At 47.2% G+C, this 13,999-nt stretch overlaps 5 protein-coding genes across 5 annotated transcripts; 3 read left to right on the top strand and 2 right to left on the bottom strand.

Annotated features, from left to right (window-relative positions):
• Positions 1 to 238: 238 nt before the first annotated feature.
• LCP9604111_8796 (YoaK family protein) lies at positions 239 to 1,279 on the top strand (the record flags this gene model as incomplete). The annotated part of the gene is made up of 2 exons (XM_039076978.1): positions 239 to 605; positions 672 to 1,279. 2 exons carry the CDS (start codon positions 239 to 241, stop codon positions 1,277 to 1,279), a joined length of 975 nt encoding a protein of 324 aa, XP_038925192.1.
• A 989-nt stretch (positions 1,280 to 2,268) lies between these two features.
• LCP9604111_8795 (oleate delta-12 desaturase) lies at positions 2,269 to 3,580 on the bottom strand (the record flags this gene model as incomplete). Its single annotated transcript, XM_039076977.1, has 3 exons — positions 2,269 to 2,642; positions 2,703 to 3,474; positions 3,539 to 3,580. The coding sequence occupies 3 exons, from the start codon at positions 3,578 to 3,580 to the stop codon at positions 2,269 to 2,271; spliced, it is 1,188 nt and encodes a 395-aa protein (XP_038925191.1).
• Positions 3,581 to 6,223: 2,643 nt separating this feature from the next.
• Positions 6,224 to 7,657, top strand: LCP9604111_8794 (uncharacterized protein; the record flags this gene model as incomplete). The annotated part of the gene is made up of 1 exon (XM_039076976.1): positions 6,224 to 7,657. The coding sequence occupies one exon, from the start codon at positions 6,224 to 6,226 to the stop codon at positions 7,655 to 7,657; it is 1,434 nt and encodes a 477-aa protein (XP_038925190.1).
• Positions 7,658 to 8,278: 621 nt separating this feature from the next.
• Positions 8,279 to 8,924, top strand: LCP9604111_8793 (uncharacterized protein; the record flags this gene model as incomplete). Its single annotated transcript, XM_039076975.1, has 3 exons — positions 8,279 to 8,495; positions 8,556 to 8,784; positions 8,840 to 8,924. 3 exons carry the CDS (start codon positions 8,279 to 8,281, stop codon positions 8,922 to 8,924), a joined length of 531 nt encoding a protein of 176 aa, XP_038925189.1.
• A 786-nt stretch (positions 8,925 to 9,710) lies between these two features.
• Positions 9,711 to 11,400, bottom strand: LCP9604111_8792 (sugar porter family MFS transporter; the record flags this gene model as incomplete). Its single annotated transcript, XM_039076974.1, has 2 exons — positions 9,711 to 11,241; positions 11,306 to 11,400. The coding sequence occupies 2 exons, from the start codon at positions 11,398 to 11,400 to the stop codon at positions 9,711 to 9,713; spliced, it is 1,626 nt and encodes a 541-aa protein (XP_038925188.1).
• Between the last annotated feature and the right edge of the window lie 2,599 nt (positions 11,401 to 13,999).

The raw sequence follows: 13,999 nt of genomic DNA, 5'->3' as shown, positions 1-13,999 counted from the left end.
AAGTATCAGTGTTTCATCTCAATTTTCTTATCTCTCTTGGCGAGGATTCAGCTTATTCTCTTCATGGAGAGGATCGGAATGGATCCGAAAGATGGATGAGTATTAAAGAAAGCCAAATCCGTTGTGCCATTGTGGCAATCTATTTCTTTCCATATTGGCACAGCTACCTTTCAATCTTGATTCTATTCATAATAAACTTATCCGGCTTGAATAATATATGCATAATAATAATTTGAACATGCATCGCCAGCCGCCTTCCTCGTCGGGATATATCGAGCCACTCACAACACCAGCCCACCGTGCCCCTGACCATCGTTCTATCTACCAAACAGAATTAACAGCTGCAAATTCTCGTTCGGAGAACCCCAATGAAGATTTCAAGTATACACAGGGTATTTGGTCTTCTGGGGGCAGCACGGCAGTGTCTGTCTCTGGCAATCAGACACCAGAAGACAACACGGTTTGCTCAACTATTTCCCGCCACTTCCGAGCAGACATAGACACTACGCATACAGATATTCCTCTTATAGTATGTGGATTTGTTGGTGGCTTGGTAGATGGCCTATCATTCAATGCATGGGGCAGCTTCTCAAGTATGCAAACAGGTATGTGAATTCTATAGTCACTGTTTTCCCGTGCAAAGCCCGTAAAGCTAATGACAAACAACACAGGAAATACCATCTTCTTGGCCTTGGGAGTCTCTGGTCAGCCCACAACCCCAGCATATCTGTGGGCGAAGTCCCTAATTGCCCTGGCCGTCTTCCTTGCAAGCAACATCTTATTCGTTCACATGCATCGGCTCTTGAGGCCACGTCGCCGCTCGACTATGATAATCTCATTTGGTATTCAGACTATTGCGCTTTTGGCCACAGCAATTCTTATCCAGCTGGAGATCATCACCCCGAAGCCCGAGGACCCCCGGGCTCCGATCGAATGGATGCAAGTCCTGGCAATCTCACTTCTAGCTTTCCAAGCAGGAGGCCAGATCTGTGCTTCTCGGATCCTGGCCCTAGATGAAATCCCAACTGTTGTTGTGACAGCTCTGCTATGCGATCTTCTTGTCGATCCAAAGCTGACTGCAAAATTCAATCCGAAGCGCAACCGTCGAGTCGGGGCCTTTCTCGCATTGTTTTTGGGCGCCATGACCGCGGGTGGACTTTCTAAGACCACGAGTATGGCGTCTAGTATATGGCTTGCCATGGGTCTGAAGTTGACAGTTACCTTGGGGTGGATTGTTTGGCGAGGGGAGGGGAGGAGAAAGAGTGATTTTGAGGTGTGACTTGGCTTTGTTTCTTTTTACGTCGCCTATTCAAAAGGCATGTACACGAGCCCATGAAAGTTTCAAGTAACTCTTTGTTTGCTTTGTTGAAATACCCAGTTATTTTCCGTCACCTATCACCTCAATTCGTTCGTCTTCTGTAGCTTTCCCACCTTTCAATTTTAGTATCTGATCGAACCACTGAGCACATGCGTAGTATTATATCGCTCTTGCTTCCCATCAACCTCGTTATCGCAGACTTTACTATTGCGAGACTTGCCGTCCACAGCACCTGCTTGCAAGATCTCACACAAACAGCTCGCCAGACCATCGGAGTCAAATCCCCGTCATGTGTCCTTATCACTCCAGCAAGCCAAGTACAGCAGTAGCATCTTACAACCCCGCGCTCAAATAATTACTTAAAAGCTCGCCCGTCAGCTAGTCTCTCAGTATCTGCGGCCCAGTCTAGCATGTCGTCCACTTCAAGGTCACCAACCAGCATCATACTCGGAAGAGGTTTTTAAATGTCGACTCCGACAGGGCAAGAAATACAGAACCTAGAAGTTTTAGTATTATCACTTTTTTTCAATTTTTGATTACCTAGCATATGTAATAAAGTTATATATTTAATCCATATTCGAGTTTTAGAATATACTTCAGGGAGCCCTCTAATAATATTGCAATTCAAAATTTCAACCTATAAGAATATCGACTCTGAAGGCGTCCATAAAACTTACCCTTCAACTATATAAAATCATTTGCATGAATATTAGTGCTATCCTTGACATGAAAGATCCTAGCATAATATAGTCGATCGATGAGCATTTCAGACAATTCTTGTTTTATATTTAACATGATATTGTGTACCATATCTCGTACATAATCAGACATAGCGCAGAAATATATCGTTGTTTCCACAAGTTCCTGTGGTATGATATGGATGTATAATCGAAATCTAGTCTATGATTTTATAAGATGACTATTCTACCGGTACCTGACAGTACCTTTTTTTATTTGCTCTCATCCGAGAGAACGAAGTGGAGAACTCCGGGCTGTCCACTGGCGCGACCCTTGCTCTCGGAGACATAGATGCACTTGCGGAAGGTAACCATCAAGGAATATAAGAAGCTCTCATCCTTCTGCTCGTGGTAGTTTTCACCGAGCATAGGCTGGATGGCCTTGGTGGCTTTCTCTGCATTGTAGAACGGAATGCGGCTGAAGAGGTGGTGGACCACATGGTAATCAATGATTTCATGGAAGAAGTGACGGCCAATGAAGCCGGTCGTGCGGTCAATGGTAGCCAGTGCTCCCTTGGTGTAAGTCCAGGCTTCGGCAGTGTAGTGAGCAACCTCGGGGTGGGTGTGTTGGAGGTATGTGATGGCAACTATTGATTTGGTTAGTTCTCATTCTAGGATCTCAGGCAAGATGGGAATGAAAGACGTACTCAGCCAGTGATGAACCCAGAGATATGGCACAACGTAGAGGAAGAAGACATTCCACGCTCCGATGATAGTTCCAGTGTACCACACGATAGAGCCCATGATCAGCAAGCCGATGTCGGAGTAGGCAATGAGCTTCCACTGAGCGGCCGTGAAAATTGCGCTCGATGGGTTGTAATGGCTCTCAAACTTCACCTTCTCGCTTCCATCCGGGCCACTCTTGGTACCGGCAGTCACGTTCAGGATGAGATACATCTGCCATCCCAACAATTGGTGTCCGATAAGTTGGACAAATGAGACAATGGGTGTCTCCTCGGCAAGGTGCTTCAACTGCTCAACGCTAACATTTCTCTTCGACGCCAAATCATCCTCGGTCCAGGGGACAAAGACGGTGTCCTTTTCCATGTGACCAGTGTAGCGGTGGTGACGAGCGTGTGTGATCTTCCATGAGAAGTATGGAACCATCAGGAAGGAGTGTGTAGCCCAGCCAATGAAATCATTGATCCCTTGGTGCTTTGAGAAGGCACCGTGGCCACATTCGTGAGCAAGAATCCATAGTCCTGTGCCAACACAGCCTTGGAAGAACCCATACACGGCCCAGGCAACAATTCGCATAGGCAGAGAAGGGAGAAGGTGGATATGGAGGGCAGCGTAAATCAGAGCTGCACAATAGATAGAATCTCGAAGGAGGTAGAGGAGGGAGGTTGTGAGGGACGATTCAAAACATTCCTTCGGGATTGCATCTTTGAGGGATTGCAAGCTGGGAATATCCGTCTGCTGTAGGACTGGAAGATTAGCACATGTGCACTGTTTATTGGAATGATCTGGCGTTATACCATACCTGTTCTGCCTGTTTGACAGGCTGCCTTTGTGTCACAGCCATTTTGAAGCGGAAAATTGAAGATGACAGATACAAGAAAATATGTAGAGGACTGAGAGTAGTTTTATTTCATCTGTCTTTTATTTTATTTTTTCCCTGCCCCCTTCGCCCCCATAAAGTATCCCCTAGGCTCGAAAAAAATGAGCTCTAGATTGTCGGAACTCAAAAAAACATTGACCAATCCCCTTTTTCGAATTCTTTTCCAGAACACTGTCAAATTCGGTGCACTGACAGGGGATCAGCCTTCTGATTGGGCCATCGTCTAACGGATGGACGCGCTTGTTCCACGGATTCTCATTGCACTAGCCTCTTTCTTTCTTTTCAACGTTTCTGGGGCCCAACGGAATTTCAGTCCGCTGGAACTTTTGTGGCCGATACAATTAATCACCAAACCGAGGGCATTCATTGAATCCAATATCGGATACTACCCCATGCGAGAACCCCTACGGCAAAATCCAAACCATTCGGGCCCTAGGATATTTCGGCGTTTGCCCTCCAAGGCTATCCACCGCGCGGGAAGTCTCGTACACCCCTTTTTCGACCTCGGTAGAATCTAGGGATCCACTAATAAGCAAAGGTTGGGAAAAAATAAAGAGAAAAACTTAATAAAGGGCTTGGCAGTTCTCGCGTTGTCCTACTGGCTCTGTCAGGGGCAGGAGAAACAGCACTGCCTTCGATCGCAAAAAGCGTAAGCACTCTTTGATCATCCTAATGACTTGTCTGAAAATTGATTAAGGAAGCTCGGGATTTTTCACCAAACGATAGGGCATGATCAGCACTTCGGCTATTGGAGGAAATGTATTGGACTCTATTTTAAGCTTATTTTTGTATAACGTTAGACAAACCCGTACCTAACTAGGCATCGCTTGTAATGTACACGGACTCTCTGATTGATGACAGATGCGACGTGCAATTTGCTCAATGATCATGATTAACAATGAGCCCTCATTTTTGCGAACATTTGCCCAATCGTGACGCTACCAAGAATACGTGTCATTTCACTCGGGGGTCGCTCTGGTCCGATACTTTCAGCTGTAGAGCATTTTAATTGTCCATATCGTGTATGAGCCCTGAGCCTAGGCAAGCCTCCAGAGTTCTTTATCGCCTTTTTCAATACTCCATACCCCGTACTTACCTTATTTAAAGTTAAGTTTTGAAGGCCTCGGTAGGGAGGAGATCGGAGTAAGAACACACGTGATAGAATTAGCACACCGCCCTCGTGTCTTCGGACAACTCCCGGTTGAATATAATGATAGCGTCCCACAACAAACGAATTCCATGTGCATGACCCATGGGATTGCAAAACTACCTGGACTATCTACCTTCCTCTTTACGCCTATCTGTCGCCTGTGTACGGAGTACAACTGTCTTCACAGCCAACATGTCAAGGAATAATTATCAGACTGATATCACATACATGCACGTGACCTAGTTATAAGGGAAAAAAAATCAACGCTTGCTTTTCTCTTTTTTCCCCTGCAAATATATTGGCCAGATTTTGCTCTCTTATCCAATTTACCTGTGGCGACATCTACAAACTGGGGTTGGATAATGGAAGCTCCGTCGAACACCTCGCTATCCTCACCCCAACAAGTATCCTTCAACGTCATATCGAGCGGTTTATTCCGTATATTCAAATCTAGATTTCCGTCAAATGCCTTTCCGGCATCGCTTCCCAGCTAGGAATGGAGCGACAAGGAGATGCGTGATATGATCTGGACGCGTGATATTGAATTTTTGTTGGCAAAGGCGGGATCTGGGTGATTTTGGTGGGGTTGCACGGACCATCCACATTCGAGCCCGACAATACTCCACACAAAAGACGATTTCACCGTACCCGAAGAGGACTATGTGTTGGTCGTGGGCGACAATGAAAATCATCTCCCTGATGCCAAATGGGTGGGCTATGCATACCTCCTTGATGCCATAACATCTTCGATACCGCTACGAGAGCCTGGATATCCTTCGCTGTCATCATGGTTCGAAACGATTGAACTGCGCTCGGGTGTCTCCAAAACTTTGGGGGTAATGAATTGCGCAAGAAGCATCGAAGGTGTCGATTAAAGAGGGGTTAAAAGCTTCATCACCGAGAGGGAGAGAACAGCAGGAGTGCAAAGATGTTGCAAAAGCTTCCCTTTACACTGAGTGTCACGAAATATTGGAAAGAACCAAGTGAACTTGAATCGAGTGTGCCAAATGAATTTTGAAACATCTCTCATATCATGAAGTCTCAAATTCCGTGATCCAACTTCCCCTATTCGCAATGCGACCCCGCCATTGTTTCCAATCTCGCTCGGTGAGGATTTCGTCCGGCAACCTTGAATGTCCTCCGTATACACCAAAAGATACACAATTTACTAGCAGGGCGGATGTTGATTGGATGAAAAATATAACAATCTCAATTTCAAATGGCGTCAATGCCAGCCTAAATACATCTTGCAGGTAGTTCCCAATGAACAATCACCCTGCAACATACAGCCGTGATTCCGACACGGTGGAGTATTTTGACATCATCGCTTACTTTTGTATACTACAGCCACGATTTAAAAGATGCTCGAACCCTATCGATAAGATCTCTCAGACGGTAATTTGATTTTTGAAAATATTCTACACTTTTAAAGACGCTCTACAAGACGACTTATTGTCATGGCGCCCCGGTATCAAAGCGTTGCTGTAATCGGCGCCGGTCCATCTGGTATCTCTGCCGTCAAAGCTTTGCAAGAAGAGAATGTTTTCCAGACCATACGTCTATTTGAGCGACGGGGCCACATTGGAGGAATCTGGCAATACGATGACATTCCCGATCTGTTTCCATCCCAAGAGTCTCCTAGTCAACAAGATCATGAAATCCCAGGTCGTCTCCCGCTGCTCACGTCTCCTTCTCCCGAAGATGTAACGTCTCGCACAGGCATTTACGAGGGCCTTGACAGCAACGTCGGCGCAAAAGTCATGGCGTTCACGCACACCCCTTTTCCTGAGATAAATTCGGCGTCGTCAACTAGACACTTAGGGCGGTCCAATCCAACCCGACCATTTGGGGTGGTGAGAAAATACCTAGAAGATTTGTTCCAAGACTACCTTCATCTTGCTTCGCTCAATACAACAGTTGAAAGGGTTGAAAAGCGAGACCAGAAATGGACTTTGACACTTCGGCAATCCGGCCACGGGGATGGTAACACCCCCAAGGACTATTGGTGGGAAGAGCAATTTGATGCTGTGATTGTTGCATCGGGGCATTATAGTGTGCCCTTTGTTCCGTTCGTTCCAGGGCTAAGTGCCGCTTTCGCGCGCCATCCGACCGTATTTGAGCACTCGAAGTCGTTCCGAAAGGCAGACGATTATGTGGACAAGCGTGTTGTGGTCGTCGGGGGCAGCGTCTCCTCGGCGGATCTTGTCGCGGATTTACATGCCATTGTGAAAGGCCCTCTCGAGCTGTCCCAGAGAGGGAAGAACGAGGCGCTGCAATCCGCATGGGATCTACCTAACGTCAATGCCAGACCAACGATCAAAGAGATCCAAGCAACGACAAAGGGGATAAGCGTCGTGTTCTCCGACAACACCCTTTTGGAGGGCGTGGACAAGATCATTTTCGCCACTGGGTACAAGTTGTCCTATCCATTCCTTGTTCCAAATCCAGTCACCCCAAACAACCGGGCAGCAGGGTTTTACCAGCACATTTTCAAGATCGGGGATCCATCGTTAGCTCTCGTCGGCCAGGTCCGCGCTGCGATCAGCTTCCGGGTTTATGAGTACCAGGCCGTTGCCGTTGCCCGATATTTTGCTGGTAGAAATGCAGCATCCTTGCCAACGCCACAAGAGCAGGATCTTTGGGAGGTCCAAAGACTCCAACAAAAAGGCCATACAGCCCTGTTCCACGAAATCAAGCCTGACTTCAAGGACTATTTCGATTTCTTGACCGATTTGGCTGGCCCCCCAGCACCGGGAACGGGGGGTTACACACTCCCTCCTTGGGATGATCGATGGGCAGAACAAGGATTCGAGATTCTCCAGCGAAAGGATAAGTATTGGAAGTCACTACGAAGAGCAGCAGATGGATTAGGGGTGACTGCTAAACTGTGAAGTCAGCATTATTTACCCCGTACATTCCATGGGGAGGAAAATGTAAATATGTCGGTCAGCAACAAGAGCGAACGCAGTCGATCTGTCACTCTGGATTATGTGCCATTTTGAAGCCAAGTTAGCATAATTGTGGTCGCAATAAGACAGCGAGGGTTTACCATTTCTATTTGCGTGCTCAGCCATTCTCTAGTTCTCAAATGCTGTTTTGCAGCTTTCAAAACACCGCGGACGGGGGTGGGACTGTCCATTGCAGCATGTCGCTCATCTTTTCCCTTATGAGCAATGAATGCAGAAACAGGAGTTTCCCTTTGTAGTCAAGATGTGAAGAACAATAAGTTCGATGCTACTCTGACTGGCCCCATCCGACGGTCTTCTTGTCGCGCGGGCCGGCCAATTTCCCCCATAAGACTTAGCGCCAACCATGGCCCAATCACATCTCGAGAATTTTACATGGGCTGTCGGTCACGAAAATGGTTGGTCTTCGCTTAACTCGTTCTATAGCAGATGATTACAGCGTGCAATCAAACCATCCGCGCAAAACAAAGTATATAATCATGTTACTCCCAAGGCTACTCCGTACTCCGAGATAAACATCCTAGCATCTCCAAGTAATCCGCCATCATGCTCGGATTTTTCCCTTACGGTATACTCGCCATTGCTTCTGTTGCAGCAGCACGCGATCCCACTGTCTACCTTATTCGACACGGAGAGAAACCCAGTGACGGAGGAAATGGATTGAATGCACAAGGGCTTGAACGTGCACAATGCCTCCGCGAAGTGTTCGGCAAGAATTCTGGGTATAATATCACCCATATTATGGCGGAAACGCCTAAGAGCAGTATGTTTTATGTCCTCTCTCCATGCAGCTTCGGCACAAGGGCTAACATGAACGGCACAGATGGCAAACGTGCCCGTCCCCTCGACACCGTTGAGCCGCTAGCTGAAGACCTCGGTCTCACCGTCGACACATCTTGCGACCGTGATGATCCGGGCTGTGTCAAGGATGTGGTTGCTGGATACGATGGCAAAGGCTTGGTCAACATACTGATTTGCTGGGAGCACGATGCACTTACGGATATTGCGGAGAAATTGGGAGTCAAGGATGCACCATCTTATCCCGACGATAGGTCAGTCTTCAACTCATATCATAGTTCACGCTCGACTTCTCTAACATAAATATAGTTTCGACATCATTTGGACCCTCCCAGGTCCTTACGACGAAATAACCGCGGAGACCAGCGAAAATTGCCCCGGTTTAGATGATTGAGTAAATAATGATAAAGTCTAAGTAGGGTTAGATGCTACTAATAGCTCATTCTCAATCTGGCTTCTGTAGGAAGGCCTTAACGGGTTCTTTTCATTATTCCTATGCATTGATTCAGTTAATTCATGCATTGTTTTGTAACGTTTACAGATGGTTGAGTTTTTTTAAGTCGAGTGCATGAAATTCCGCATGTACTTGCTGCACACTTCTACTTCGAAAATTACTAGTTTACTACTTACGGATGATCATTTCTTATGTGTCATACTATGAGGAAGGACCTGAGCAAATTCGAGTTTTGCTATGCCACGACTCTCCAGTTTGCTTCTACTGCTATCGTGACCATCTTCAAACCATTATTCATTATTCATGAATGCGTACAAGTTATTACCATCGCCGGACAATCTGACGACCTAGCGAGCAAGGCGTCTGATGCGAGGAACGCGTCCTGTTTACATAGTGAAAGGACCAGAAACAAGAGAGGATATATCGCATGTCCAAGTTGAATTTGAATTTGCAATGGTTTGAGCATAGAGTAGTAAAGATTGCGGTTGATTCATCTTGGTATTAACAAATTATGGTTTGAACATAAACAAAAGCATGAGGGGTTGGGATCCCGTTAGCATTTCGCAGTTAAGACATGTTCAGGAGACTGTGGGGGATGGTCAAACTCTTCGGAAATATTAAGAGCAATTCATCATATTGGCAAAGCATGTCTCCACGTGGACAAAGTAATGATTCTGGTTCCAATTAAGAAACACGCGGAGTTAATGTACCAAGTTATGGAGGTACCTATTCGACGTGCGAAATGGTGCTTTCCTTTTCATTGGGCTTGGGAGCTTGGACGGTTCCTTCCTCTGCGCGGAGGTCTGCCACTTTGTCGGACTGAATATCTCCCTTCTCCAGCCTGCGAACATGCTTATACTGCACACTTGTCTTCCAGGGCGTAAGACCGGGGGTGGCAAACATGCTTTCGACCTCCTCCAGGGTTTTACCGGCTGTTTCAGGGAAGGCGAAGAAGACATGGACAGTCATTGCGAAGCAAAAGACTCCAAACAATACATAGACCTTCCATTTGATGTTTTCAAAAGCGGGAGGGACGAAGTAGGAAAGGGCAAAGTTAAAGATCCAGTTAGACGACGTTGAAAGAGCGACAGCCTTGCCACGCAGGCGAAGGGGATAGAGCTCAGGGGGATAGATCCAGCTGACAGGACCCCAAGTTGGCGCAAAGCTGGCGACGAAAAGATAGGTGCAAGCAATGACTGCCTTGGCGGCCTGAGGGGACCCGGAGAGATCCCACGACTGTTCGGGAGTATTGTTGAGACCACCCGGTGGGGCTGGTTTGCCATACGATGCCATGATGCCAGCGTTGGCAAACATGAACACCATCATGAGGGTAGAACCGACCAAAAGCGGAGTGCGACGGCCCCAACGATCAATGAACACCAAAGCTAGCACAGTCATCACCACGTTGATGATGTACTGAATCGAGGATGCGATAAGGTTCGAGTTTCCAGTGAGGCCGGCCATACCGAATACATAGGTAATATAAAGCATCATGACGTTCATACCAGTGAGCTGAGACCAAATTTGCGTGAACATACCGAGGTGGGTTCGGTAAATCATATTACCCTTGAAAAGGTCAAGGTATGAGGCATCCTTGTTATTGCGCTCAAATTCGACCATTTCACGGATCTCGTGTAATTCGGCTTGCACGAAAGGCGCGTTTCGGTCACCTTTGGCATGGACCGACGCCAGAACCTCAAGAGATTCTTCCCAACGATCCTTCTTGGCCAACCAACGTGGACTTTCTGGCAATAGGAAGACGCAGCCGAAGAGCAGGGCAGCGGGAACCATCTGCAACCCCCACGGAGTGCGCCATGCAGCGGTGCCCTTCAAAAAGCTACAGCCGTACGAGACGTAGAACATGATCAATATACCCCAAGTGATCGCCCACTGTTGTGCTCCCACCACCTGTCCACGCTTACTGGGCTGGGCTAACTCGGCGACATAGACTGGCACTTGGGCGCTGAGTATACCGACGGAAACTCCGTTGATAAAGCGGCCAACGACAAGCTGGGGTATTCCAAAAGATGAACACACGATGGCGCTACCAATGCACCAGATCACTGAGCCAGACTGGATGGCCCCGCGACGACCCAGATAGTCGGTTACGAAACCAGAAGCTAGGGAGCCCACCCAGGAGCCACCAGGCATGGCAGCTGAGATACCACCCTGAGTGGAAGAGGTAGGGCCTCCGCATTCATTGCTATCATTGGTGCCAGTTTGGTTGAAGAAACACTTGTACTGCTGGGTGCCGAGACTGCCAGAGATAGTCAGTGATCATCAGCCTCAATCTGATATTTCCAAGGAATGGGACGCCTTACATGGCGGACATAGACGCGATATCAAAACCGAATAGTGCGCCGCCGATGACGGCCACCGCGGTGATGACATAGATATTAGTTATCTTGTAACCCATAACTAATGAAGTTCCACAAGAGAGTCTGATTAAAGATGGAGGAAGAAAGTGGAAGAAGGGATAGAGGGCAAGGGCGAGAGATTTTAAAGATACGATCCTTAAATGAAATACAATAAAACCCCGAATGGGAAAGGAGCAAACTCAAAAATCCTAAAAAGAACCCTGAAAACGCGGAGATGCGGAGATGCGGGGAAAAGTGGGTTCCCCGGCATACTACCTGCATTATACGAAGTAGATTCCCACTGCTGTACAGATGAATATGCAAATTAATGCCAGTGAGTAGAGTCAGTAGTGTAGCGGGGAAATACTATAGAAGGAAACCCGCCTTTTCAACTTCGATATGACCTGCCAAAGCCAACCTTGGAAGCTTCCGAGTCACCAAGTCACGGATTATCGGCTGGATATCAAATTAGTTTGTGGTCAGATGCTAGTGAGCCCCATATTATATGTAACATTATATGTCACCTCAAGCCACATGGTATCATCGCGTCGTCGGACATTTGCCTATTTTGTTCAAGGGTCGTGGTAGAAGGTCCGTGGATGAGACTTGCTGTCTCCTGATTTGGCCTCCTTTGTCTCAAGACATAAAATTCAAAACTAACTTTCCGTTACAGAAGACTGAGCACTAATCATCATCTCGATGAGAGCCGACACGCGCCCTGTGCTGATGTCGATCTTGGCTTATGAAAGGCGGGTGATCAGACCTCCTTGACAACACAACACGCCTCTCCCGCCATGATTTGGTAACACGGCACATGCATGCAACGCCCTCAGAGCCTGTTTGTCCGACCAAGACACTCGTGGCTATAGTACGACCCGACTAGCATGCAGGATTTACACGATACTGGAAGCAAATTCCAACGCTGATTGACTGGTATATCACACTGAACCATTCTTCCCAGGAGCTCTGCTACGTTGAACCTCCATCTCATATTCTATGCTCATAGCTAGTATCGCCACATTGCGGTTGTGGCTGGATGATTGAGTGCGCCCCCTACAAAGCTGTAATTAAGACGCTAAGCCCACCTTTAGGGCTACGGTTACCAGATTCAAACACGCGGTCTCGGATCAAGATCCCGAAACAAAGGGGCTGTTTTCTTACGCCAACTGCTGACCACTAAGAACGGGTCGTTTAGCACTCGACTCCTTCATCCCTGCGCCGGCCATCAATGACGTGGGAAGAATCCCTTTGGGGAGCTAAAATCGGGCGGAAACAATGCATCACTTCCTCCCGCCTCTCCCTTTTGCTCGACACATGTCTAAGAATATGGTGCGAATACGTTCCTTACCGAATTGAAATCAATGACCCGCCGTCTGCTGCCGTCTGCTGCCGCCTGCTGATCCCAGCTCACTTATTAGCCAGCAAGAATATGTGATACACCTCCACCTACCTTTATTACAAGGCTAAGAATCCATGCAGAGTCCAGGATCAACAATCCAAATGGGAAACTGCGTTTAACTAACTGGTTGCATCACCCCCTCAAATTTGCTAGCTTCAGACTTAGCCTCTGGTATGATCAATCCTTCCTGGCTGTCTAGACTGTCTATAGAAGGTTTGCAAGGTCGTGTCTGACGATCAGACTACCAGCGTTACATTTATATCATGTGTGGCTTACTGTTCCTTGTTTTTCGTCCAAAAAAACAGCCTGGTCCATCACGTGACCCATCTGTATCAAGGATGGAAAAATGACGGTTTTCATCCCAGATTCTGACAGTGTTTCTAAGCTTGCTTTGATGTTGCCACAACCGTGTCTGATAGGATCTTTATCGGTAATCTTAAAAATGCAATAAGCCCGAGGTGCTGCCACCTCAATTTAGCGCGACAAATGGTCTTTCATTAACATAACCTCGATCTATTCGGGCTATCCAGTGGTATTCGCAAGTTAAATTGGGACCGTATACGGTCAGCCACGCGAAACGAAAGCCAGCTGCAGGTCATAAGTCAAATCTGGATCGTATGAGGGTCATTACAGGATAGAAGCCGGCTGTAAGCCGTAGTACGTTAGATTCGGACGGACTTTGCGTCGTTTATGGGTAGTTGGTACGATCTATTAGATTTGATTGGACTACTTTGTAGTGCTGCGATGAAAGAGGGAAAGATTCTTATTTTCCAAGGGGCAGAATGCCCGACTATCTGGTACGGAAGGTTGGCACGGGCGACAAGTACCCGCAGTGGGCACATGGTGATGTTTCCTTTGGTCCATGGTTTCGAAAGCCTTGGGCCAAAGTGTGGCATTCCGCCCTTTGAACGAGGTCCGCCATTCGACTTCCTTTGCAATCTAGTTGTATAACCCCCATGCACTGTCCTTTACCCATTCAGTTTCGTACTGGGGTTTTTGGAGGCCTCCAAGTAAGACAATGAAAACCCCCTCAAACAACTTGAGATATCCTCTCTCGATTGGAGATTTTAATGATGCAAGAAGACGAAATTGAGCCTTTACACCTTGCCATAAGAGACGATATAGCGGAGAGTTGGGGTGTGTTTCCCATAGTGAGGGACTTTTGTGACGGATAATCCGCACTCTGATTGCCACACTTGATCCAACATATATTGAAACTGTATTTCCATGTTGATATGTTTCAGTAATAACTGAGAGAT

Source organism: Penicillium roqueforti (genome assembly GCF_015533775.1).
Source record: "Penicillium roqueforti strain LCP96 04111 chromosome Unknown scaffold_37, whole genome shotgun sequence".
In the NCBI taxonomy this organism is placed as follows: domain Eukaryota; kingdom Fungi; phylum Ascomycota; class Eurotiomycetes; order Eurotiales; family Aspergillaceae; genus Penicillium; species Penicillium roqueforti.
Note: the sequence above shows the minus strand (reverse complement) of the source record. Positions and strands in the feature narration are given on the sequence as shown.